This window comes from Callospermophilus lateralis, chromosome 5, assembly GCF_048772815.1.
Source record: "Callospermophilus lateralis isolate mCalLat2 chromosome 5, mCalLat2.hap1, whole genome shotgun sequence".
Taxonomy (NCBI): domain Eukaryota; kingdom Metazoa; phylum Chordata; class Mammalia; order Rodentia; family Sciuridae; genus Callospermophilus; species Callospermophilus lateralis.
In genome coordinates this window covers 43498630-43525333 of record NC_135309.1, presented here as the reverse complement: position 1 = coordinate 43525333, position 26704 = coordinate 43498630, and the positions used below count along the sequence as shown (strand labels likewise).

General features: G+C 35.8%; 1 protein-coding gene across 5 annotated transcripts in view; it reads right to left on the bottom strand.

The window, feature by feature from the left end:
• The window catches only part of Ddx46 (DEAD-box helicase 46), a 66028-nt gene that overhangs the window by 11344 nt on the left and 27980 nt on the right, over positions 1 to 26704 (bottom strand). For 3 of the 5 annotated variants that reach the window (XM_076856633.2, XM_076856635.2, XM_076856636.2), the window contains 8 exons: positions 23625 to 23789; positions 22954 to 23116; positions 10966 to 11159; positions 9711 to 9848; positions 9294 to 9443; positions 5242 to 5418; positions 3408 to 3626; positions 2623 to 2767 (listed from right to left, as the gene is read on the bottom strand). In XM_076856633.2, coding sequence (XP_076712748.1) covers positions 2623 to 2767; positions 3408 to 3626; positions 5242 to 5418; positions 9294 to 9443; positions 9711 to 9848; positions 10966 to 11159; positions 22954 to 23116; positions 23625 to 23789 — 1351 coding nt within the window. The remainder of the gene's footprint in view (positions 1 to 2622; positions 2768 to 3407; positions 3627 to 5241; positions 5419 to 9293; positions 9444 to 9710; positions 9849 to 10965; positions 11160 to 22953; positions 23117 to 23624; positions 23790 to 26704) is intronic. The other 2 variants (XM_076856634.2, XM_076856637.2) reach the window with 1 other exon arrangement.

Sequence of the window (26704 nt, the reverse complement as noted above, 5' to 3'; positions counted from 1 at the left end):
CCCACCCCAAATCCAAGTAGAACAGGCTCAAAAAAAATCAAAGTGTCAAAACATAATGAGAAGCCCAGAACAGCAGCACATGCCTGTGAACCCAGCTACTAGGCAGGAGAATGGCAAATTCAAGACCAGCCTGGGCAATTTAGCAAGATCCTGTCACAAAATAAAAGGGCTGGGAAGGTAGTTCAGTGATAGAGAACCTCTGGGTTCAATCTCCAGTACCACAAAAATAAATCAAAACAAAACATACACAAGAAAGAATCCTGGAAAAGCAACTCATCACTACAAGGGATCCTCAAGAAGATAGACAACTGTCAAAAATCACGAAAGTCAGAAGACTGAGAATGATGTACAAAGTACTAAAAGAAAAAACTCTATATCCAGAATACTATACTTCCAAAATGAAGGTGTAGCTAAACATAATGTTACAAACTTGCATTCCCAGCTATCCAGGAGAATAAAGCAAGAGGACTGGGGAGTTCAAGGCCAGCCTGGGCAATAGAGCATACCCTCTCTCAAAAACAAACCAACCAATTATCAAAACTGAAAGCAGAAAAAACTATTTTTACAGGTGAAATTGAGACATTCTCAGATAAACTAAACAGGAGAATTCATTACTGGTACACCTGTCCTAGAAGAAACCTCTAGACTGAAATGAAAAGACATTAGACAATAATTTGAGTCTACATGAAGAAATAAAGAATACTGGTAAAGGTAATTTCTACACAAGTAAATATAAGTTAGTATTCTTTTTAGTTTGTAGCTTCTCATAATTTTCTGTATGATTTAAAAAACAACTATATAAAATAATAATTATAAATCTTATAAATCTTATTTTGAAGGGTATAATGGACATATAAAGATGTACTTTGTGACAATAGCAACAAAAAAGCAACGGGACAGAACTATATAGGAGCAAAGTTTTTGTTGCTATGAAAACTAAAATCAGAGATACTGGGTGTGCTTATCATACACAAGGCCCCAGTTCAATTCCCAGCATCCAAAACAAAAGGCAACAAAAACTAAATTGGTATTAATCCAATTACACTGTGATATATATTAAGATGTTAACTTAATATATCACTACTCTACAAAAATAGTTATCACTACAAAAATAACTAAATAACAACAAATATTCATGTATATTGAGAGAGAGAGAGAGAGAAACAACATGGGATACAAATATTCAGAATGCTATGGAAGAATAATTGCTTGAGCCCAGGAGTTTGAGGCCAGCCTGAGGATGTACTTCAGCGGTAGACACCTAACGCATAAGCCCTGGGTTTGAGCCATAGCATCATACAAAGCACACAAGAAAATGGTTATCTAGCACAAAAGAAGGTAGTAACTAAGATCTTTTGTAATTTAGGCACTTATAGCAATAAATTTCTGAGTATTGCTTTCATTGCATCTTGTTAAGTTTTATGAATGCACTAAATAACCAATGAATTGTTTCTTTCATTTAATTCATTCATTCATTCATTCATTGTGACATGGGGACTGAACTGTACCAAGGGGCTCACACATGCTAGGCAAGTGCTCTACCAGAGATATATCTCTAGCTCTTTTTATTTTTTATTTTGATACAAGGTCTTGCTAAGTTGCCCAGACTGTCCTTGAACTTGTGATCTTCTGCCTTAGTCTACAGAGTAGCTGGGATTGTACCCAGGTGCCACCATATCTGGCTAGATTGCACATTTTAAAACAGTCAAAATGATAAGTTCTATGTAATTTGAATTTTACCTTAATTTTAAAAGTTGCAATAGTGATTAAAACCTAAAGTAGACATTATTTCAGCTTTAAGCCTTAAATAGCATAAGGCTGTTGATAAATTTTAAAACCAGTTCTAAATGGGGGACATTTAGAACAAATTGGCAATCTGGGCTCTGTACTGAAAACAATGCTGTGATGCAATGGACTTGAAGCCAGCACAAGTGGTCCACTTATCTAACAATCCAGTTCTTTCTGCTTCTCTTGCACATGAACTAAAAAAAAAAAAAATCCCCCACACAAAGAATTTTTAAAGTCTGTTACAAAGATGTTCAGATTAAATAAAATAGATCAGGATGCAACTGAATACCCCCGCCCAGGGGTGGATCAAGATGGAAACTGCCAATGGAATGAATTCATTCAGGAATGCTATGAAATATGGTTGTAAACCAACCTTAATTGCTCTTAGATAAAGTATTATTTATATCCTTTAGGGTATAGTATTAATTGTCTATTTGTCATTTTATTAAAGGTATGAATGAACTCAATTGTGTATAACTTCAGAGGCAATACTGGCTTAAACATTAAGTGGACTAACAGAGTTGATTTATTTTCTAACCTAAACTTTGGCTGGAATATTATACTTCTATGAAGAATAAATGGATCAGTCCTTAAAATGCATACTTCTTTTTTGCATGATTTTCAAATGTGAGCCACACAAGATCATTCTTTGTATATTTATAAACTTGTAAAGAAAAAAAAAAAAAACCTCAAATAATATACGAAACTATTTTTTTCTTTCAGGTATTCCTTCTTTTCAGTCCTTCCTAGAACTGACCTCACATTCTCTGTGTGTATTACATCTATGTCAACCTTGATCCAACTCTAGCCTGAAACAGAACCAATGGTACATACTTTCGATGGCCAAGTAAATTTTCCGCTCTCCTTCCTTGGGTTCTTTGCCAGGAGGGAAGTATGTTCCTCTTATTGTAATTGCAGCTTCAGAATATTCACTAATTCTTTGTAGAGCTTCCTTTGAGGTAACTTTCCACCTAGCCGTCTAAAAGAAGGGTAGAAGGAAAAAAAAATCACTTCATAACAAGGATTTTATAAATCAGGATGCTGACACAAATTACATTGGCTAATATATTATCATCAATATTAGGATTATAATACATGTATATATTATAAGTTCCTTTGGATCCTAACATATCTAGAACAGATTTGTAAAAAATGAATTTCAATTGCCGTCTTCCCCTTCTAGGTAAAAAATAAAGTAGCTATTAAAATGTTCACGTTTATTTTATTTTGCAATATTGAGGATTGAACCCAGGGACCCTTGACAATGAACTACATTCCCAGCCCTTTTTATTTAATTTTTTTAACTTTAAGACTGAGTTGCTAAGGCTGACTTTGAATAACTGTCCTTCTCACTCAAGCCTCCCAAACCACTGGAGTTATAGCTCTGAGTCACCAGGCCCAGTTGTTCATGCATTTTAAGGAAGCATTTCTGTTCTTAAAGAAGCAAGAGTTTCTACTTCACAATATAAAAAAATGTTTAGGGCTGGGGTTGTGGTTCAGTGGTGGAACCTAGCATGCTGAGGCACTGAGTTTGATTCTGAATACCGCATATAAATAAATAAAAGGCCCATCAATAACTTAGAAGAAAATTTTAAAAAATATTTAGACCTATTACTTGCCTGTGGGAAGTCATTGATCTCCAATTCTTCCTCATATCTCTTAAAAGACTCATTCTGTCCACCATCCTGTCTCTCCTCTTCTTGTTTTTCTAAAGGCACATAATTGAGCTTGGCATTGATCTTTTCAGCAAGTTGCTCTGCAATGGTTTTTGCAGACACAGTGGGAGCCAGAATGGTGCCACCTCTGAGGATTGCATTGGTGGCTTGTTGCATCACATCCTGTAGTTAAAAAAGATCTACAGTCAAATCTCAAATGAGGACAGACAAAACCAGAGAACTCACCACAAATTATTCTCAGAAAAGTCATTAATTCTGTTTAAATAAAGAAAAATATCATCTTTTGAGGGCTGGGATTATAGCTAAGTAGTCGAATGCTTACATACCATGTGCAAGGCCCTGGGTTTGATCCCAGCACTATCCCCCCAACCAAAAAAAAAAAAAAAAAAAAACACTTTCTAATTACTGTCCCATTCATATGTTTAATTTAGCACTATATATAACTAATAGTTTAATGTATTTCCCTTATCATTGATGAGAAAACGAAGAAACAGTCAATTCTCTATTACATCTCAGACATTCTGTGGATCATTAACTCTTGAGAGCAGATACAATGCAGTATTTCTAAAAACATTTCCTTTGAATTAGAATCTTTGTACCACTAACATCACTGAGTTTCTCCTTTCCCACTGACCCAAAAAACATTCAACAAATTACAGTAAATGACTTACACAATATCTTCAAAATACTGTTGAAATTAATAAGCCATTCTTTGGGAATGCTATTAAAAATTACTCTTAATTAAAACTTAAATGCTTCCAAGAAAAAGATGCCACATTAAATATTTTAAGAACACATTTCTCCACAATTTAAATACATGTTAGTTTGAGTCATAACCCAATGCTTACTTATTCAGGGAATATTTGCCAGCCCAAAAAAGACTCAGTCAATAACAGATTAAGAAAGACAAAACTGGGCTGGGGATGTGGATCAAGTGGTAGCGCGCTCGCCTGGCATGCGTGTGGCCCGGGTTCGATCCTCAGCACCACATACAAAACAAAGATGTTGTGTCCGTCGAAAACTAAAAAATAAATATTAAAAATTCTCTCTCTTAAAAAAAAAAAGAACTGGCCTTGGATTTGGGGAAGACCAATCAAAATCTAGTACAGGCTGAATATCCCTTATATGAAATGCTTGAGACAAGAAGTATTTCAGATTTCAGAGTTTTATCTGGATTTCAGAATATCCACAGACTTTAAGGTAGACATGGCTAATAGGAAAATTTGACATCCCAAATGCTACAAAATCCAAACCTTTTTGGACATTAGGTTGGTGATCAAAAAGTTTCAGATCTTAGAACATTTTGTTCTTAAAGTGCTAGTGATTTAACTCAGGACTTTGAGCAATGCTAAGTAAGTGCTTTACCAATGAACACTCTCAATCCTGAATTTTGGATTTTTTTTTTCTTTTTTTTTAAGAGAGAGAGAGAGAGAATATTTCAATATTTATTTATTTTTTTTAGTTCTCGGCGGACACAACATCTTTGTATGTGGTGCTGAGGATCGAACCTGGGCCGCACGAATGCCAGGTGAGCGCGCTGGATTTTTTTAGAACATGCTCATCTGCTCTACAAAAACGATCTATGGCTAACAGGTACTCTAGAAGAGGCATGAAGTTGCTCAGTTAATCAGACTGGCAACATCATCCAAATGCAATTATCAAAGAACCCTGTATTCTCACAAACTCAATTTCTAGGAAAACTTGTTCATTTATGCTCAGCATAATTCCTGAAAAGCATCTAAATCAAAAGTACTGAGACTTGGAACAAATTACTTAATACCTGAGACTCGATGCCCAAATTCTTCTGAGCATTGATTCTAAGAGCCAATCTCTTAGCAATTTCTAATTTCTCAGCATTTCCTGCAGTCGGAGCAGGAACACTAGATGTTCCAGGAGCAGCCATATCCTTTACTCTCTTCTTTGAATTAAACATGCTTTCAATTTGTTCATCAATCTAGACCAAGGAAATACAGGAAGGATTAGTAAAAACTAGATTAGAAATGCCAATTTAATTTCTACAAAACGAGTGAGAAACTGTTCCACCAAAAAGATAAAATCAGACATATATATATATATATATATATATATATATACACACACACACACACACACACACACACACACACACACATCTATGTGGGGGGTGAGGGTGTTGCTGGGGGATTGAACCCATGGCCTTGTGCAGCTATTTATTAAAGGGATACATTTCATTTCAATAATCTGTTGTCTATCGTGAAAGACAGACATACTGTAAATAAGCAAGCAAGCAAGCAAGAAGAGATACAAGGGCTGGGGATATAGCTCAGTTGGTAAAGTGCTTGCCTCGCATGCACAAGGTCCAGGGTTCAATCCCTAGCACCACCCTCTCCCCAACCCCCAAAAAAGAGAGAGAGAGAGAGAGAGAGAGAGAGAGAGAGAGAGAGAGAGACAGACAATGCTGCAGAAACCATTTAATCAGACTTCTAAGCAGTCCAGAAAACATTTAGTTTAGTAAATGAGGAAACATGTGCTGCCAATACAAAATAGTCCTTATGATGCAACTGAATTATTCCAGGATTTAGACCTTAAGGACAAATTATAATACAAAGAGGTTAGAAGAAGTGCTATAATTCATGTCCAGAAGATAAGTAAAAATATAGTCAATAATTCTCAGGGGATGTCATGACTTGCTCTGTAGGCAAGGTGTCCAGTCCCAACACCTAAAATGCAATTGGATTTGCTTTAAAAACTGGATAACATAATCAGAAAAAAGGGCTTACTGCTTTATTCTTCCGAATCAATGAAGAAAATAAAGACGATTTTCCCCATAAAGGTTAAGAGCAGCGCTGAAGGCCTCAGCACTCCAGAACTCACATGAGCCCTCATGCAGTGCACTTTCTTTTCTCTTTGAGACAGGGTCATTGTCCAGCCTGGGCTACAACTCATGGGCTCAAGTGATCCACGTGCCTAGGAGTCCTGAATTGCTGGGACTACAGGCACCAGCCATCATGCTTGGCTATTGCACTTCTTTTAAAAGCCTGCCTTTTGCCCAACAATGACTGATGGCACTGATTAGAAACATAAATTCCCTCATAAATCCACATTAGATTAATAAGGCTTTATCTTCTCAATCTCAAATGCAGAGAAAAGTTTCTCTGAGGTTAAAGATATATAAGGTTGGGCTGGGGATGTGGCTCAAGTGGTAGCGCGCTCGCCTGGCATGCGTGCGGCCAGGGTTCGATCCTCGGCACCACATACAAACAAAGATGTTGTGTCCACCGAGAACTAAAAAATAAATATTAAAAAAAATTTTAAAAAAAAGATATATAAGGTTAATTTAGAAAGCCCTTTTACTGAAATAGTCAACAGCTTTTCATTATCTATGCAAAATTTTAATTATCAACTAGTTTTAAACCTAACATTTGGCTTAGTAAAGCTGTTTTAAATTAAACAGCATGTATGATATAAAAATCTAAAAAAATATATTGAATCAGGAAAATGTGGATGGTCCTTTATCAATAGGAATGATTTTATTTTGGGCTTTACTCACTTTTTTTCTCTTAAGTTCTATATTACTTTAACGACCAAAGAAACAATCAAATATTTAATCACAAGATTTTTAAAACTTTTAAAAGTAATATAAAAAAGTAATAAGAGATGGTCTAAAAATACAGCTACAAATTATTTAAGAAGTAAAGCCTCCCCTTGAGTGTGAGATGAACTCAGTGACTTCTAATAGAAGAAAATGGAAGTGACAGTGTGTAGCTTCAAAGACTAGTCATAAAAGGCACTAAAGCTTCCTCTCCTCTTTCTTGGATCATTCTCTATGGAGGAAGCCAGCTGCCTGAAGACACACAGATAGAGAAGAGAACAAAGTCATCCTGTAAATATCAAAGTGAGTGAGCCATCATAGAAGCCTCAGTCAAACCATCAGGGGACTGGGCCAACCACCTGGCTGAAACCCATGAAAGTCCAAGCCAGAAGTAGTTGGCTAAACACCCATTCCTGCCTGTCAGGAACTATGAGATAATAACTGCTTATTATTTTAACCCGCTAAGTTTTGTATTGATTTCTTACACAGTAATAGGTAATTAAAAATGGATTTTTAAAAATTTTGAGATAGTAGGTAAACTAAAAAGAAATGACCCTGGGATAATGGGAGAGCTGGGCTCTGGTTCTGGTTAGGCTTACTTTCTTGGGTAGATCTGGATCAAATATCTTCTTTTTTTGGTACTGAGGTTTGAGCTCAGGGGCACCTGGCCACTGAGCCATAACCCCAGCCCTATTTTGTATTTTACTGAGGATCTCATTGAGTTGTTTAGTGCCTCCCTTTTGCTAAAGCTGGCTTAGAACCTTCGATTCTCCTGCCTCAGCCTTCCAAGCCACTGGGATTACCCAAATACTTTTACAGAGCCTCCATTTCCCAATGCAAAGATGAAATTGAATTCCTAATTTCCATAAGCAAGATAAGGTTTAATCTAATTTAAAAACAAACAAATAAACTGTGGTATGATCAATGTACTGGAAATGTTCTAGCTTAACCAAAGTTAAATGGTCTTCCTTAAGAATTTTTCAGGTTGGGTGCGGTGGCACATGCCTGTAATCCCAGCGGCGAGGGAGGCAGAGGCAGAGGCAGGAGGATCGAGAGTTCAGAGCCAGCCTCAGCAATTTAGTGAGGCTAAGCAACTCAGTGAGACCCTTAATAAAATACAAAATAGGGCATGGGATGAGGCTCAGTGGTCAAGTGCCCCAAGTTCAATCCCTGGTACTCAAAAAAGGAAAAAGAAGAAAAAAAAAAAGATTTTTTCATATCCTTGGACGTGCATTATTTGTATATACTAGACAGATTTTCCAAAATTATAATGGTAACAATTCTTTTCTAATGCTGTAAAACCACACTCTGAAAACCTTAACCTGCTAAGAATATAGGCTTCAATAAGAATAATACTAGCTGTGTAAACCTGAAAAGGTTATTATTTCTTTCTAAGCCTCAGTCTGCTCTATTATAAAATGGCAAATATTTTGAGTATGTACCTTATATGCCAACTGTGAGGAAGTAATGAAACATCCCTGGTAAAGCACTTGGCACAGCATGTGCTACTTAGTAGCACTCAATAAATTCTGAGTATCACTATTAATAAAGCTATTTGATAATTACTCAATTTAAAAAGAATAAAAAACATTGATAGCTGGGTGCAGTAGCATGGACCTGTAGTCCCAGCTATTGAGGACTCAAGGAAGAAGGATCACATGAGCTCAAGGAAAGAGACCCGATATCAACATAGCAGCAGTAACAACAACAAAAAACAATACTAATACAATATTTTTAAATGTACGGCAGCCAGGCATTCTTTCATACTAGTACAATGAGTACAAACTGATATTCCCTTGCTGGAGGACCATCTGACAATGTTTAAGACTAAGTTAACAGCCTAGCAATTAGTATTAACTAATCCTCAAGAGGTAATCTAGTGGGTGTGCAAAAGTTAAATGTACAAGAATGAACAATGAAATATAGTTTACAATAGCTATATTCCAAATAGTGAATACATGAAAATAATCCATACATTCAAAAACAGGTGTTTAATTCATTCAATTCTGAAATATCCATATAATGTTATGAAGTCCTCAAGAATAATATAAGTAAACTTCTAAAATGAAAATATTTCTACAAACTGTTGTTGAGAAGGGAAAATGAGTAAATAAAAATACACAAAGAGAAAATAATATTGGGAGGGTACATGCCAAGGTTTCTAGGGACTGGTTCCCTCAACAAGCCTATGGTCAGCCCTCTAGCATAGAAGGGATAATTTCTTCAATAGATGTTAGTGAAACTTAGAATATACTTACATCAACCGCAGCATCCTCATCATCTGAATCTTGCAGACCAAGAGCCGCTTTTTGTAATTTCTTCCTCTCATTAGCCAAAGCTTGTTCGGTTTCATCAAATTTGAATCCCTTACCAGAGAACCCACTACTCTTTTTAATTATTTTTCCTTCCTTTCAAAGAAAAATTTTAAAAATTAGAGACTTTTAAATATTTTCCAAAGTGGTACATGCAAATTTAACAGAAATGCTTCACCTAGCCTGTAAGACAAACGAAGAACTCTACAGAACTTTATAAAACATTAAATTCAAGCAAAGAAAGAGAACTGTTTTTACTTTTTCCTCTTTAAAGAAATAAATCAAAACAGTCCATCAAGATGTCCAAGTATCAAGTATTCACATTATGATTTGCATAAAAGAAATACAAGTTAAAAAACTCACAGCTTTCTGTTGATCTTTGAAATCACTCCAAAGTTTCTCTAGATCAGGAGGCACTGCAGTCCCTGACAATTCAAGAGCTTTAATTATGTCACCAGCATAGCGAGCTTGATCTTCTGTGATAAAAGTATAGGCATATCCCTAAAGAATGAAGAAGTAAAATTATTGGATATTAATAAGACAAATCCTACTTAGATCAAAAGTAAATTAAATATGATCCACCTAATAAATCCTCTTGAGACTGATACCAATACTAAAGAACTTTAAAGGCCACAAAAGAGTCCTATTAAATTCTTAAATAGTTCAAAGGAAAATATGTAATTTCAACATTTAAAAATAAAATAAGCAGCCTGGCATGTGGTTCAGTGGTAGAATACTTGTGTAAAATGTGCAAGGTCCCAGGCTCAACACTCCCCACCCCAAAAAAGATACATAAAACAAGAAAATATCTAATTTCTTTGTAATTAAAAAATGAAACTTGACACAAATACACAATTGCATTACTGTATTAATTTCATTAATTTTTCTCTTTTATGCTTAATATCATCTTCTTTTTACTACCTGCTATACCACTTTAACACATATTAACTTCCTAGGATATAGCATTCTGTATATTTCTTTAAGACTAATAAAAGAGGGTAGGCACAGCAGCATACTCTGGTAAGCCCAGCAACTAGAAAGGCTGAGGCAGAAAAACAGCATGTTTGAAGCTAGCCTCAGCAATTTAGCAAGATGCTGTCTCCAAATACTATTAAAATAAAATTAAAAAGGCTGGAGATGTAGCTCCGTGGCAAAGCACTTTCCTGACATGCAGAAGACATTGGATTTGATCCCTAGCCCAGTTTAAAAAAAAAAGGGGGGGGGGGTGTGAACATATATATCTATGTGTGATGTGTATGTGGGTAGGTCTATTTTATGATCTCATGTTAAAAAAAAAAAAAAAGGCCATGAAACATCCCAGCCTATATATTTACATGTGTATGTGTATATACAAATTGTTAGACAAGGGCGAAAAATCTAAAAGGAGACACAACTGTTAAACAATATCCAGAGAGCGCATCCTTTCAATAAGACTTAGGGGTGTGTGTGTGTGTGTGTGTGTGTGTGTAAATGATTAACATCATCCATTCCACATAAACCTGATAATCAAGGATTTTTCAAATTGTCCCTATAACTCCTATTAGCTACTCCTTAAAACACTAAAGAAGCACCTATATTGTAACATAAAGGAAATCAAGTATTTAAAAATTCTTTTTACTTTATTGCCTGCTCTTCCAGTCCGTCCTGCTCTGTGCACATAATCCTCATAATGATTGGGGCAGCTGTAATTTACTACAAGAATCAAATGTTTCACATCTAGACCTCGGGCAGCAACAGAGGTGGCCACAAGAAGTTTGCAGGTCCCATTCTTAAAGTCATTTATAATACTGTCTCTGTCATATTGATCAATACCTGCAAGTAAAGAGAAAAACTATAAAACATGTTCAAATTAAATTTCCCATTCCCTTTGACAGAGAAAGAATCTAAATGTGGAGAAAAAACAAATCCACACCTACAATGTCTACAGTATAAAAATAAAAGACTACAGCAATTCAGTGGTGAGTTGGGTGTGGTTGTACCTGCCTATAATCCCTGCAACTTGGGAGGCTGTAGGGGTGCAGTGGGGTGGGAACTTCAGAACATAAGAGAATTCGGAATATTTACAATGTGTTATTCACAAAGTTCAGTGTAAAAACAAAAATTACTAGGCATATAAACAGAAAAACCTGAAACAAAATCAACAGAAAATAATCATTAGAGACTGACATCAAAATAACACAGATGTTATATTTAATAAAGATTTTTTCAAGTACCTATAATAACTATGATCAAGGATTTTTTAATGCTTATAATAAATGTCTTGAAAATCTAAAACAAAACAAAACAAACAAACAAAAAACAAAAACAACAACAACAACAACAAAAAAAAAACAAGAAAATGTAGACGAGAAACCACTGGAAAGTTTAGGACTAACAAAACACATGTATGAGGTCCTTGGTTCAATATCCAGTACCACACATGTACAAAAAATACAACTGAATTAAAAAAAAAAAAATTCACTGGATAAGAGCTGGGGTTACAGCTTTGCAGTAAAGCACCTACCTATCATGCATCATGCATGAGGTCCTGGGCTTGATTCCTAGCACCATAAAATAACAACAACAACAAATCCTCATCAGAGGGACTTAACTGAAGGTTAAAAATGATGAAAAAAAAGATAAAGAAAAAAATGATAAGAAAATTATACACTCTGAATTACAAAGAGAGGGAAGCTAAAAAAGACTGAATAAATCACATGTGAGATAACTTTAAAAGGTAAAACACACACAAAGCTGGAGTCACAAAAAAGGAGAGAAGGTAGGAAAAAAAATTAAAGAAATAACAAGCCATAAATTTCCCAAATTAGATATAAGACATAAATACAGATTCTAGAAGTTAAATGAACAAAATATACATGAAGTAAACCATTCACAGATACTTTACCATATGACCCTGTTATCCCATCTACATTCACATAAAAACCTTTACTTGAATATTTAACAGCAGCTCATTTATTTATTTTTTTAAATTTTTAGTGTTTTTTTTAGGTGGACACAATATCTTTATTTTATTTTTATGTGGTGCTGAGAATCGAACCTAGTGCCTCACACATGCTAGGCAAGTGTGCTACCACTTGAGCCACATCCCCAGCCCTCATTTAATTTTAAAATCTAGAAATAATCAAAATGTTCTTAAATGGATGAGTAAGAAGTGACACAGCCATATAAATAAATACAAAATAAACAAATATGACAGTAAATAAAACAACCGAGGCAACAACTTAGATGAATCTCAGTTATTATGTTGAATAATAATAATAAAGCCAACTGTAAAAAGGTTATGTGCTGATATCACTTACAAAAATTCTTGTAAGAAAGCAGCAGTGCCCCCAGGACAGCAAACAAAACCCATAGAAAAGACAGCAAAAAGGCCAAAAGGTTTGCCAGATGTTACAAACCAGGGTAGGGGGTGCCTTTCTAATTACCTTTACCTTTACAGGGACAAGATGAGAGAGTTTTGTGGGGTAATGGAAAGTTCTATATACTGATTATGGTGGTGGTTAAGTAGATGAACTCCTGGGAACAGCCTAGGTGTCCCAAAGAAATGACTAGAATATTATTCAGCAATAAAGAACTGATACATTCAACAACATGGACAAATCTCAAAAAACATATGTTACCTCTTAAAAAGTAACAGTACATACTATATGGTTCCATTTGTCTGAAATTCTAAAACAAATAAAACTAATTATGTGGAAAAAAATGTTTGAAGTGGTTGGCTCTTAGGGTAGGAACAGGGATTGACAGGAAAATTTATGAGGTTTTATATCTTTTTTTTTTTTGTACTGGGGATTGAACTCAGGGGCACTCAACTACTGAGTCATATCCCCAGCCTGATTTTAAATTTTATTTAGAGACAGGGTCTCACTGAGTTGCTTAGCACCTCGCTTTTGCTGAGGCTGGTTTTGAACTCGTAATCTTCCTGTCTCAGCCTCCAGAGCCTTGGGGATTACAGGCATGTGCCACAAGGCCCAGATACACACACACACACACACACACACACACACACACACACACACACACACATTTTTAGTTGTTGATGCACCTTCATTTATTTTATTTTTATGTGTTGCTGAGAATTCAACCAAGTGCCTCACACATGCTAGGCAAGTGCTCTACACCTGAGCCACCCAAGCCCACTGAGATTGTATCTAAATAGAGCTTGAGTTTCACAAATTATGTGCATATGTGAGAATTCATTAAATGGTACACTTAAGATGCATACATTTCACTATAGTTCAAATACAGTTTTTTTTTTTTAGTTGTAGATGGGACACAATAACTTTATTTTTTTGTGTGGCACTAAGGATCAAACCCAGTGCCTCACATGTGCTAGGCAAGTACTCTATTACTGAGTCACAACCGCAGCCCATATAGTTTTATATTTAAAAACAATTTTGAACTAGTGTTAATGACATTGAAGTAGAATTGCTGAACTGATGCTACAAATTAATAAAATCTGATGAATTTTATTAATAAAAATGAATGGAGGGGCTGGGGATGTGGCTCAAGCGGTAGCACGCTCGCCTGGCATGCATGCGGCCCAGGTTCGATCCTCAGCACCACATACAAACAAAGATGTTGTGCCTGCCAAAAACTAAAAAAAAAATAAATATTAAAATTCTCTCTCTCTTTAAAAAAAAGATGAATGGATAGCTAAAGATACAGAAAGAAATTTCTTTAAAAAATGTTAACTGTAAGGCTAGAGGCATGGGCTCAGTGGTAGAGAGCTTGCCTAGAATATACAAGGCTGTGTGTGTTTACACACACACACACACACATACACGTGTGTTACTTGTAGAATCTACTATAAATAAGGGTGTTCACTATAAAATTTTTTTCAGATTTTCTATGTTTGAAAATTTTGGTAATTAAAAATTAGGAGAGCTAGGTATGGTGGCTTGTGCAACTTGGGAGGCTAAGGCAGGAGGATTGCAAGTTTGAGACCAGCCTGGGCAACTTAGCAAACCCTGTCTCGAAATAAAAAAGGGGTGGGGATGTAGCTCCATGGTAGACTGCCCTAGGTTCAATCCCCAATGCTGTGAAAAGAAAAAAAGGGGGATGGGGGCAGGGTGTATATATGTGACATACACATACATAGAAATAGTCTCTCTCTTTAAACTTGTTTTCTCTGGAAGTTGATGACTGCATTTGCACAGCCTTTCTCCTGGAAGACCAACTTGAGCTGACCTCAAAACAAGGGAAAAGGGGCTGGGGATGTGGCTCAAGCGGTAGCGCGCTCGCCTGGCATGCATGCGGCCCAGGTTTGATCCTCAGCACCACGTACAGACAAAGATGTTGTGTCCACCAAATACTAAAAAAATAAATATTAAAATTCTCTCTCTCCCTCTTTCTCACTCGCTCTCACTCTTTCTTTAAAAAAAACAAAAAACCAAGGGAAAAAAGGACAAAAAAAAAACCATCTCTTCAAGTTGTAAACATGCGAGCTAAAACTAAAACTTTTAGAAGAAAAACAAAGGATAAAATTTTCATAACCTTGGATTTGGCAATGATTTCTTTGATATGACAACAAATGCACAGATACGAAAGGAAAAAGTAAACTGGGATTCAAAATGTAAATCTGGAATCACTTTGCCTTGAGATTTTGCATTGTGTGAAACAATAAAATTTCCTCACAATTTAAGGCAATTGAGTTAATATTTTCTGTTATTTGCAAAAAACAAAAAAACCCCAATACTTTGGAATGGATTTTCTTACATAAGTTTTTCTGATACAAGGGGGGGAGACTCATAGTGGGGTAGGGAGGGAGAGCATGGGAGGATTAGATTAATTCTAGATAGGGAAGAGGAGTGGGAGGGAAAGGAAGGGGGAAGGGGATTAACAAGGATGGTGGAATGTGATGGTCATCATTATACAAAGTACATGTATGAAGACTTGAATTGGGTATCAACATACCTTATATACAAACAGAGATATAAAAAATTGTAATGCAAAAAAAAAAAAAAAAAGAATAGCATTACCTTAGATTAGGTAGAGGGAAGTGAAAGGAGGGGAAGGTAGGGGATGTGGAGATAAGAAAGATAATAGAATAAAACAGACATTATTACTTTATGTATGTATGTGACTGTATGATCAATGTGATTCTACAATATATATACTCAGAAAAATGAGAAATTATATCCCATCTATGAATGATATATCAAAGTATATAAGTGCTATTTTACTGTCATGTATAATAAAAACAAATAAAAAATTAAAAAAAAAAAATCAATACTAATAGTCCATGTCAAAGACCTCAAAGAAGCATTTTGTCCTCCAGAAAGTCTTTGTTCTTTTACACCAGAATTATGAGGAAGCAGAAACCACTGGAATGCTTTCCAAATTTAGTTCACCATATTACTCCAAGGATGTTTTCAAGAAAAATTTTAATTATTCAATATTAATGCAAAAATGAAGAAATGGATGACTGACAAAATAGAATTTTCAGTCATGGTTTAATCAAAATATTTTCAGATCTCTTCTTTCATTCTTTAATCCACCTTAAGTGAATGTTGGCATGTGATAAGTAAAAAAACATAGTATTAAGAACAACATGTTCTTCATGTATTTTGTTCATAAACCACAATTGTCTTGTCCTGGCAAATCTCTTAATGAAAAAGTCAAGCAATCATGAAATGTTTTGACTGTTGTACTGAGAAATTTTTCTCAGGTTGAGTGCTAACAGTGGGTAGAACACACAATTCACACTCTTATTATCTCCTACCACTTACCCTATCCCCTCCAGACCTGAGCAGCTACAGGCAGCTCTGTAGAAGACAGTCTTATATCCCCTCACTATATACAGAATAAACATAAATAAAGAGCTATCAAGTCATTAAATGCTAGTTTTGTCAACAAGACTGGCCATTTATGCAGATCAATCTTCAAAGAATAAATATACCATAGTGTGCATCCTCATAAATGAACATATTCAATATATTCTCTCTTGTTTAGTCACATTCCAAAGACATAAATATTTTTAGCAATTCTAATAACTCTAGCAAGAATGGACCATATGTTTTGCTGTTTGTATTTATTTCTTCTACAAAGGTAAAAACAATAATTAAATACATTTCAGGGGCCTGGGTTGTGGCTCAGTGGTACAGCTTACCTAGCATGTGCAGAACCTGGGTTCAAACCTCAGCACAACATAAAAATAAATAAATAAAATAAAGGTATTATGTCCAACTACAACTAAAAATTAAAAAAAAAAAAAAAAAAAAAAAAAAAAAAACATGCATGGGCTGAGGATGTGGCTCAAGCGGTAGCCCGCTCGCCTGGCATGCATGTGGCCCGGGTTCGATCCTCAGCACCACATACAAAGATGTTGTGTCCGCTGAGAATTAAAAAATAAATATTAAAATTCTCTCTCTCTCTCTCTGTCTCCCTCTCACTCAGTCTTTAAAAAAAAAAACAAAAAACATGCATTTCAGACACATCAATACCCACACTTCTCAAACATACATGGACAAACCAGTTTTAAACAAAACATTTAAAATTAAGAACTATAGGACTCTGGAACAAGACAGGGATGCCCTCTCTCACCACTTCTATTCAATATAGTTCTCGAAACACTGGCCAGAGCAATTAGACAGACGAAAGAAATTAAAGGCATAAAAATAGGAAAAGAAGAACTTAAATTATCACTATTTGCGGATGATATGATCCTATACCTAGAAGACACAAAAGGGTCTACAAAGAAACTACTAGAGCTAATAAATGAATTCAGCAAAGTGGCTGGATATAAAATCAACACGCATAAATCAAAGGCATTCCTGTATATCAGCGACAAATCTTCTGAACTGGAAATGAGGACATCTACCCCATTCACAATATCCTCAAAAAAAAATAAAATACTTGGGAATCAACCTAACAAAAGAGGTGAAAGATTTATACAATGAAAACTACAGAACCCTAAAGAGAGAAATAGAAGAAGATCTCAGAAGATGGAAAAATATACCCTGTTCATGGATAGGCAGAACTAACATCATCAAAATGGCAATATTACCAAAAGTTCTCTATAGGTTCAATGCAATGCCAATCAAAATCCCAACGGCATTTCTTGTAGAAATAGATAAAGCAATCATGAAATTCATATGGAAAAATAAAAGACCCAGAATAGCAAAAGCAATTCTAAGCAGGAAGTGTGAATCAGGAGGTGTAGCGATACCAGATTTCAAACTGTACTACAAAGCAATAGTAACAAAAACAGCATGGTACTGGTACCAAAACAGGCAGGTGGACCAATGGTACAGAATAGAGGACACAGAAACCAATCCACAAAATTACAACTATCTTATATTCGATAAAGGGGCTAAAAGCATGCAATGGAGTAAGGATAGCATCTTCAACAAATGGTGCTGGGAAAACTGGAAATCCATATGCAATAAAATGAAACTGAATCCCCTCCTCTCGCCATGCACAAAAGTTAACTAAAAATGGATCAAGGACCGTGATATCAAATCAGAGACTATGCGTCTGATAGATGAAAAGGTTGGCTCCGATCTACATATTGTGGGGTCGGGCTCCAAATTCCTTAATAGGACACCCATAGCACAAGAGTTAAAAACAAGAATCAACAAATGGGACTTACTCAAACTAAAAAGTTTTTTCTCAGCAAGAGAAACAATAAGAGAGGTAAATAGGGAGCCTACATCATGGGAACAAATTTTTACTCCTCACACTTCAGATAGAGCCCTAATATCCAGAGTATACAAAGAACTCAAAAAATTAAACAATAAGAAAACAAATAACCCAATCAACAAATGGGCCAAAGACCTGAACAGACACTTCTCAGAGGAGGACATACAATCAATCAACAAGTACATGAAAAAATGCTCACCATCTCTAGCAGTCAGAGAAATGCAAATCAAAACCACCCTAAGATACCATTTCACTCCAGTAAGATTGGCAGCCATTATGAAGTCGAACAATAACAAGTGCTGGCGAGGATGTGGGGAAAAGGGTACTCTTATACATTGCTGGTGGGACTGCAAAATGGTGAGGCCAATATGGAAAGCAGTATGGAGATTCCTGGGAAAGCTGGGAATGGAACCACCATTTGACCCAGCTATTGCCCTTCTCAGACAATTCCCTGAAGACCTCAAAAGAGCGTACTACAGGGATACTGCCACATCGATGTTCATAGCAGCACAATTCACAATAGCTAGACTGTGGAACCAACCCCGATGCCCCTCAATAGATGAATGGATAAAAAAAATGTGGCATTTATACACAATGGAGTACTACGCAGCACTAAGAAATGACAAAATCATGGAATTTGCAGGGAAATGGATGGCACTAGAGCAGATTATGCTAAGTGAAGCTAGCCAATCCCTAAAAAACAAATGCCAAATGTCTTCTTTGATATAATGAGAGCAACCAAGAACAGAGCAGGGAGGAAGAGCAGGAGGAAAAGATTAACATTAAGCAGAGTCATGAAGTGGGAGGGAAAGGGAGAGAAAAGGGAAATTGCTTGGAAATGGAAGGAGACCCTCATTGTTATACAAAATTACATATAAGAGTTTGTGAGGGGAATGGGAAAAAAATAAGGAGAGAAATGAATTACAGTAGATGGGGTAGAGAGAGAAGATGGGAGGGGAGGGGAGGGGGGATAGTAGAGGATAGGAAAGGTAGCAGAATACAACAGTTACTATTATGGTATTATGTAAAAATGTGGATGTGTAACCAATGTGATTCTGAAATCTTTGTAATGTTTTGAATAACCAATAAAAAAATAAAATAAAATAAAATAAAATAAAATAAAAAATAAAATAAAGCTTAAAAAAAAAAAAACTATAGGACTGGGGTTATAGATCAGTGGTAGAGCGCTTGTCTGGCACATATAAGGCACTGGGTTCGATCCTTAGCACCATATAAAAATAAATACTTTAGCCGGGCACAGTGGCACACGCCTGTAATCCCAGAAGCTGGGGAGGCTTAGACAGGAGGATCATGAATTTAAAGCCAGACTCAGAAATGGTGAGGTGCTAAGCAACTCAGTGAGACTCTAATAAAACACAAAATAGGGCCAGGGATGTCGCTCAGTGGCCGAGTGCCCGAGTTCAATCCCTGGTACCAAAAAATAATTAAATACATTAAATAAAGGCATTGTGTACATCTACAACTAATTTTTTTAAAAATTAAGATATACAGAATAACAAAGAGCAGAAAGAAAATTATCACAGGTAAGAAACCTGAGCCCATGTTTCAAATGTATAGAATTACTAAAGTTCTGGACAGAAGCTTTGCAGCAAATAGCAACAAAAACATTTTTAAGATAATGAGGCCAAATGGCAAAAATAAAAGTTATATGTATCAGTATTAGTTATACTAGTGATTTGAGATTAATTTAAAAAGTAAATGCAATGCTTTCTAGAGAAAGTTATCAGATTAATAATTGCCAATGTTAACGGGAAGAGTGTGATGAAGGATTTTTAGAACACTGAAAACTATCTTGCATGATACTATAATGATGGACAAAAATCAATATAAATTTGTCAAAATCCATAGAAAGTACACCACCAACACTGAACCCTAGTATAATATGGACTTTGTATGTCAGTGATGTGTCAATGTAGGTTTGTTGATTTTTAACAAGGATTTTTAACAAGGATGCAAGGATTTTAACAGTGAAGAAGGCTGGGGGAGGGGCTAAAGGTATGTGAGAAACCTAAGTTCTCAACCCAAAGTTCTGCTCAACTTCGTTATGAACCTAGAAATGCTCTTTAAAAATACTAAAAGCAAAAAAAGTCAAATTATAAAGAAAGACTTTGGCATACAACAGACATAAACCAATGGAGATGAACAAGGCCCAAAAGAGAATCCTCACATATACAGTCAATTAATTAATTAATGGGAAAGGAGGCCAGATGCAAAAGCTTGAACCCTATCTTACATTATATATAAAAATTAAATAAAAATGTATCAAGTTGGGTGATAGTGGCACACACTACACTTTTAGTCCCTCCCAGTCATTCAGGAGGCTGCAGTGGGTTCAAGACCAGGCTGGGTTTATTTAAAAAAATTTTAAAAAAAAGGACAAAAAAACCCCACCAAGTTCTAAACACGTGAGCTAATAAACTATAAAACTTTTAGAAGGATAAAATTTTCATAATCTTGGATTTGGCAATGATTGGCAATGATTTCCTTGATATGACAACAAATGCACAGACACAAAAAGAAAATAAACTGAGATTCTAAATGTGAAACTTTGGTACTCAAAAGACCCTATCTAAAGAGAAGAAGTTCACAGAATGGGAGAAAACATCTGCAAATCATATAGCTGGTAACACATTATCATACAGAACATAGAAACCCTATAGCAAAAAACAAAACAAGCCAGTTAAAAACTGGATAAAGGGCTCAAACATACATTTCTCCAAAGAAGAAATACAAATAGCCAATAATGACATTAAAAAGATGCTTAACATCTTATTAGAGAAATACAAATCAGAGTCATGATTTTTGATAATAGTATGGCTATTATCAAAAAAAAAAAAAAAAAAACAGCAAGTGTTAGCCAAGACAGAGAGAGATTGGAACCCCAGTGCATTGCTGGTGGGAATATCAAATGGTACAGCCACTGTGGAAATCAATTTGATAGTTCCTCAGAAACTTAAATACAGAATTAGCATACCAATTCCATTCCAAGGCATTCATCCAAAGTAACTGAAGACATTACACAAGATACCTGTATACCACATTCAGTCAATCATACATAATAGCCAAAAGGATACCCAGGTCTCCATCAACAGGTAAATAAAGAAAATGTGGTATATAAAAATAATGGCATATTATTTAGCCTTAAAATGGAAATCTGAGCCAGGCATGGTGGCACATGCCTGTAATCCCATGACTCAGGAGGCTGAGGCCGGAAGATTACACATTCAAAGCCAGCCTCAGCAATTTAGCAAGGCCCTAAACAACTTAGCAAGACCCTAACTCTAAATAAAATATAAAAAACAAGGAGGCTGGAGTTGTGGCTCAGTGATAGAGTGCACACCTTGCACGTGTGAGGCACTGGGTTCGATCCTCAGCACCACATAAAAATAAAATAAAGGTATTGTGTAAAACAAAATACATTAAAAAAAATAAGGCTAAGGATATGGCTAAGTGGTTAAGTGTCCCTGGATCATATCAATCAATCAATCAATAAAATGGTTAAAAAGGGAAATTTGTTTAATGTATATTTACCATATTTTTTTTAAAAAAAGGAAAATATAACTCATTTTAAAACATTACAAGTTGACTAACCAGCCAGGCACAGTGGCACATGCTATAATCCCAGCAGCTCAGGAGGCTGAGGCAGAAGGATCAAAAGTTCAAAGCAAACCTGAGGCACTAAGCAATTCAGAGAGACCCTGGCTCTAAATAAAATATAAAAAAGGGCTAGGGGCGCTGGGGCTGTAGCTCTGTGGCAGAGCACTTGCCTAGCATGTGTGAGGCACTGGGTTCAATCCTTAGCACCACATAAATGAATAAAATAAAATAAAGGCATGCTGTCCATCTACAACTATTTAAAAAGGTGGGGGGTGGTTGGAGATGTGGATCAGTGGTTAAATATCTCTGGGTTCAATCCCCAGTAACAAAAAAAAAAAAAAAAAAAAAAGAAGAAGAAGGAGGAGATAAGAAGGTAAGAAGGTAACTAACCTAACCCTGTTAGTGATGTATCTCAGAGGCAGAGTCCTTGGCTAGTGTATGTAAGGTTATGGGTTCAATCCCCAGCATAGCAAATAAAACAAACGCTTTTACAAAGTTAAAGGAATACAAGCCCATTTAATTTCATCCCGCATGAAGCCAGGTATGGTAGACTGTATATTCCAAAGATGACAATAAAAAGTATCTCCTGTCCCACATTATCTTCTGCATGTGGTAAGATACTCTCTTATTAAGAGGTGGAGTCTATACCTCCATTCCCCTAAATCTGGACCAGTCTTGGGACTATTTTGACCTATAGTACGTAGAAGAAATAAAAACTCTGTTAATTCCCAGGACTGTCCCCCTTGGCATGCCAGATTCTGCTTCTTGTCTTGGGCTTTAAAAAACCTAATAGCCCACAAGACTCCCTTGGCCAATAGCTTGACTAATGTCCTAGTCAAGAGCCAGTGCCAATTTGCCAGCCACATAAGTGAGGCAAATTGAAAGTAGATCATAAGCCCCACTGAGCCACCCTACTCAAACCCCGAATAAGCTACAAAGCATGAAACAACGAAGTAGATGTATATGTCAAATTCTGCCCAAATTGCAGAATTATAAGAAAATTAAAGAGCGTTGCCTCTAAATTCCAAAGTAGTGCAGTACAAAGCCAGACAGCCAGAATACCTGCTTGATGAGGGTAATTCAAACTGTACCTGTTTCACATGTGTTCTAAGCCCCACATATACATAAAAATGCTGAAGTTATATCTAAAGTTACACAAAAATCCAATGTATGCCTGTCTCATTTACTTTATCTCTAATATGACTGATGAACGCAGAAAGCTCAGTAAAAACTGAGATAAATAATATAAAACTAAATACATGGAAAAAAAATAATATAAAACAATTCTAAATTACAGAGAACAAAGCAAATATTATCAGATTATACCACAGAGCTTAAACATTACCTCCATGAAGAGACATGCAAGGGTAAGATGCTCTCATTAAATCCTTTAATAGACCATCAGCATGTTCCTGCTTATCCACAAATATAATCACAGATCCTGATTCTTGATAATGGCCTAGAAGCTCAAGTAACTTCAAGAATTTCTTTTCTTCTTCAATCACAATCTGAAAACACCAAATTACACCAAGTTATTGGATTAAAAATGCAAACACAATCTTTGGACAGAAATACTCATTTAGTGTGTGGTGAATACAAAATAATTCAAGATAATTCTATATTTTAAGGAAGGGCTAGGAAAATGCTGACTTTAATTGAAAAGTAAATAAGTTAAAAAAAATTATAAATCTTTAGGGAATAAAAATTTTGCAAATATGAGCAAGCAATCATCTGTTTGCTCATCTCTTAACTTCATAAGTAATCAAAGATTAAAACAGGTGTGTTATATTTCTATCTACCCCACCTCTGATGAAAGAAACCAAAAAGAGTATTTTAAATAGTCACTTCCACATAACAACAGTCAAATACACCTGGCAAAATACTGAAGCCTGCAATGAATGCAGACCACTTAATTTTAGAAATTATCTATCCACCTCACAAACATCAATCCCAAAAAGATCACACAACCTGCCTACATATCAAGGAAACTAGGGATTTCCTAACAACAATACCCACCACTTGTTGCTCCACATCTGAGCAAACCACACTCCTGCCTCCAACCTGTACTTCAATGGGTTTACTCAAGATTCTACGAGCCAAAGCTTCCATAGCTCTGGGGAAAGTAGCTGAAAACATAACCGTCTGTCGATCAGGACGGACATTATCCACAATGCGCATGACCTGAGAAAAAAACACAAATAAATATGGTAAATATAATAGACTCCAAAGCTTATGCAATGTTAAAGTTAAGTAGAAGAAACTTTTGAGAACAAATGTTTTTCAGTTACTTTTATTTATTTATTTATTTATTTTTGGTGCTGGTGATCGAACCCAGGGCCTTGTGCATGCAAGGCAAGCACTCTACCAACTAAGCCATAGCCCCAGCCCTCAGTTACTTTTTTTAAAAATATATATATATTTTTAGATGTTGATGTACTTTTATTTTTTATTCATTTATTTATTTGTGGTACTGAGAATTAAACCCAGGGCCTCACACATGCTAGGCAAGTGCTCTACCACTGAGCCACAACTCCAGCCCCATTCAGTTACTTTCAAAAAAGTATTTTAATGACTTTCAGACTTGTAACCTTAGAATATGACAATTCATTTTATTCCCCAATTTGCTGCTCTCCATTGAACTATCTCAAGAAATAAAAATTCTACACACTTAGGCCAAAAGTCTAGATGCCATCTTTGACAAATCCTTCTCTGTCAATCATCTCACCAAAATCCATTAATAAATTCAGTAGTCTCATCTTCAAACTATATCTAGGATGCAGGTAATACCTATAACTATCACTGTTTTCCTTCATTTATTTAACTTATTTTTACTGAGCACTTAATAGCCAGGCATTGTTCTAAGTGCTAGGAATATAAAATAATAAAAACACACAAAAAGCTATGCACGGTGGCATACCCCTGTAATTTCAGAGACTGGGGAGGCAAAGGATCTTAAGTTTGAGGCCAGCCTCAGCAACTTAGTAAAACCCTGTCTCAAAATTAAAAGGAAAAAAACAAAAAAACCTAAAAGAATTGGGGATGTAGTTTAGTGGTAAAGTAGTACCCCTGAGTTCAACCTTCAGTTCCAAACATACATGCACAGAGTAGGAGAATCCTGAGAAGATGGCAGAGTGGAAGTACCAGGTATAAATATTTCTGTCTTTTTTTTAATATTTATTTTTTAGTTGTAGTTGGACACAATATCTTTACTTTATTTATTATTTATTTTTATGCGGTGCCAAGGATCAAACCCAGGGCCTTGCATGTGCTAGGTACGCACTCTAACACTTAGCCACAACCTGTCTCTCTTTTGACAACTACTCCAATGGTAGAATCTGTCTGATGTGACTGTACTGTTGTTGTTGTTTTTAATATTATATAGTTGTACATGGACACAACTTTTTTTTTTTTTTTTAATGTGGCACTGGAGAATCAAATCCAGTGCCTCACATGTGCTAGGCAAGCACTCTACCACTGTACTGATTTTTTTGAGGTCTCAGCCCTATACTGATTTTTTAGAGGTCTGAAAGCTTACAACTTCCAGGGGAAATCTTTGGAGGTAAATTATGAATAACTTCAGTTTTAAACACAGTAGAAGTCAATATTTTGTGCCCCCTGCCCTATTGCAGGGGAGGTCCCCGAACATGTTCCTAGAGCTGACTGCATGTAGCTTTGGAAGTTTAGAGTTGCCAAGAAGGACCTTGTGTTCCAAATATCAAGGATCTGTGCTCTGATTGCTACTTTACATCGCTAATGTATAAATAAAGAGACAGTGTCTATTGTTGTTGCACCCATCCCCCCAATTTACTATGAGATCCTCTCCCTATAGCTCAAGTGACTTCCAGGCAATTTAAAGCTTAGTACCCACTTTTCCTTTCTTTTGTTGTCCTCCTTTTCCCCTTCTGGTACCCAAATATTTAATATTAGGACATTAAAAAAAAAAAACAGCTATTCAGGAAGCTGGAATTGGAACTGGAGTTCCACTTAAGCCTAGGAATCTGAGACTAGCCTGGTCAACATAATGAGACTTTATGGCGAAAAAGAAAAAAAAAATTAAAAAAAGACTAGGACATTCAAAAACAACCAAATACACAGGGAAAATAAGAAAATTCTCACACATACTCAGGAAAAGCTACAGGTTCAGAAAATAAATAAGAAGACGTTAAGTTTATGCCTCAGTCTAACCCTTGGCACAAATACAGCCTTTAACAATAAAAATAACAACAACAACAAAGGTAAACTCTAAGAAGGTGGGGGGTGGGATCTTGATTCACAGAGTTACCACAGTTCAAATGACCGGTTCTCAACAAAATCTTGCAAGACATACAAACAGGAAAGTATGGACCACGCAAAGGAAAAAAATTAATCAATAGAAACTGTCCATGGAAATGACCTGGTGGCAGATCTACTAGACAAATGCTTTAAAACAACTGTGTTGGAGATAAACAAACAACAACAACAAAAACAACTATAGGAGCTACTCATAGTAATGCATTCCTATAATCCCAGTGACTCAAGGTAGAGGCAGGAATATCTCAAGTTGAAGGCCAGCCAGAGCAACTTATCATCAAGATCAAGACTATTTCTCAAAATAAAACTTTAAAAGGACTGGGGATGTAGCTCAGTCACAGAACACCCCTCAGTTCAGTCCCCAATACCACATATACATACTCACACATAGGGAAAAAAAAAAAGCTTCAGGAAGATATAGAGAAAAATCAAGAAAACAACTCATTAACAAAATGCAAATATAAAAAACGAGACAGAACCTAAAAAGAAGAAGCTATAAAGTACAAGAAATGAAAAATTTACTAGTCATCTAGGCAGATTTGAATGCAGAAGAATGCATCAATAAACTTGAAAATAGGGTAATGGAAAGTATTAGATCTGAGGAGCAGAAAAAAGAAAAAGGAAAACATAAGGAACCCATGAGATACTATCAAGCAGAACAATATATCTATTATGGGTGTCCCAAAAGGAGAAACAAGAGAGAAAGGCAGAAAAAATTTTGAAAAATAATGCCTGAAATCTTCCTAAATTTGCCAAGCACAGTAGTGCTTACCTATAATGGTAACAACTCAGGAGGCTGAGGCAGG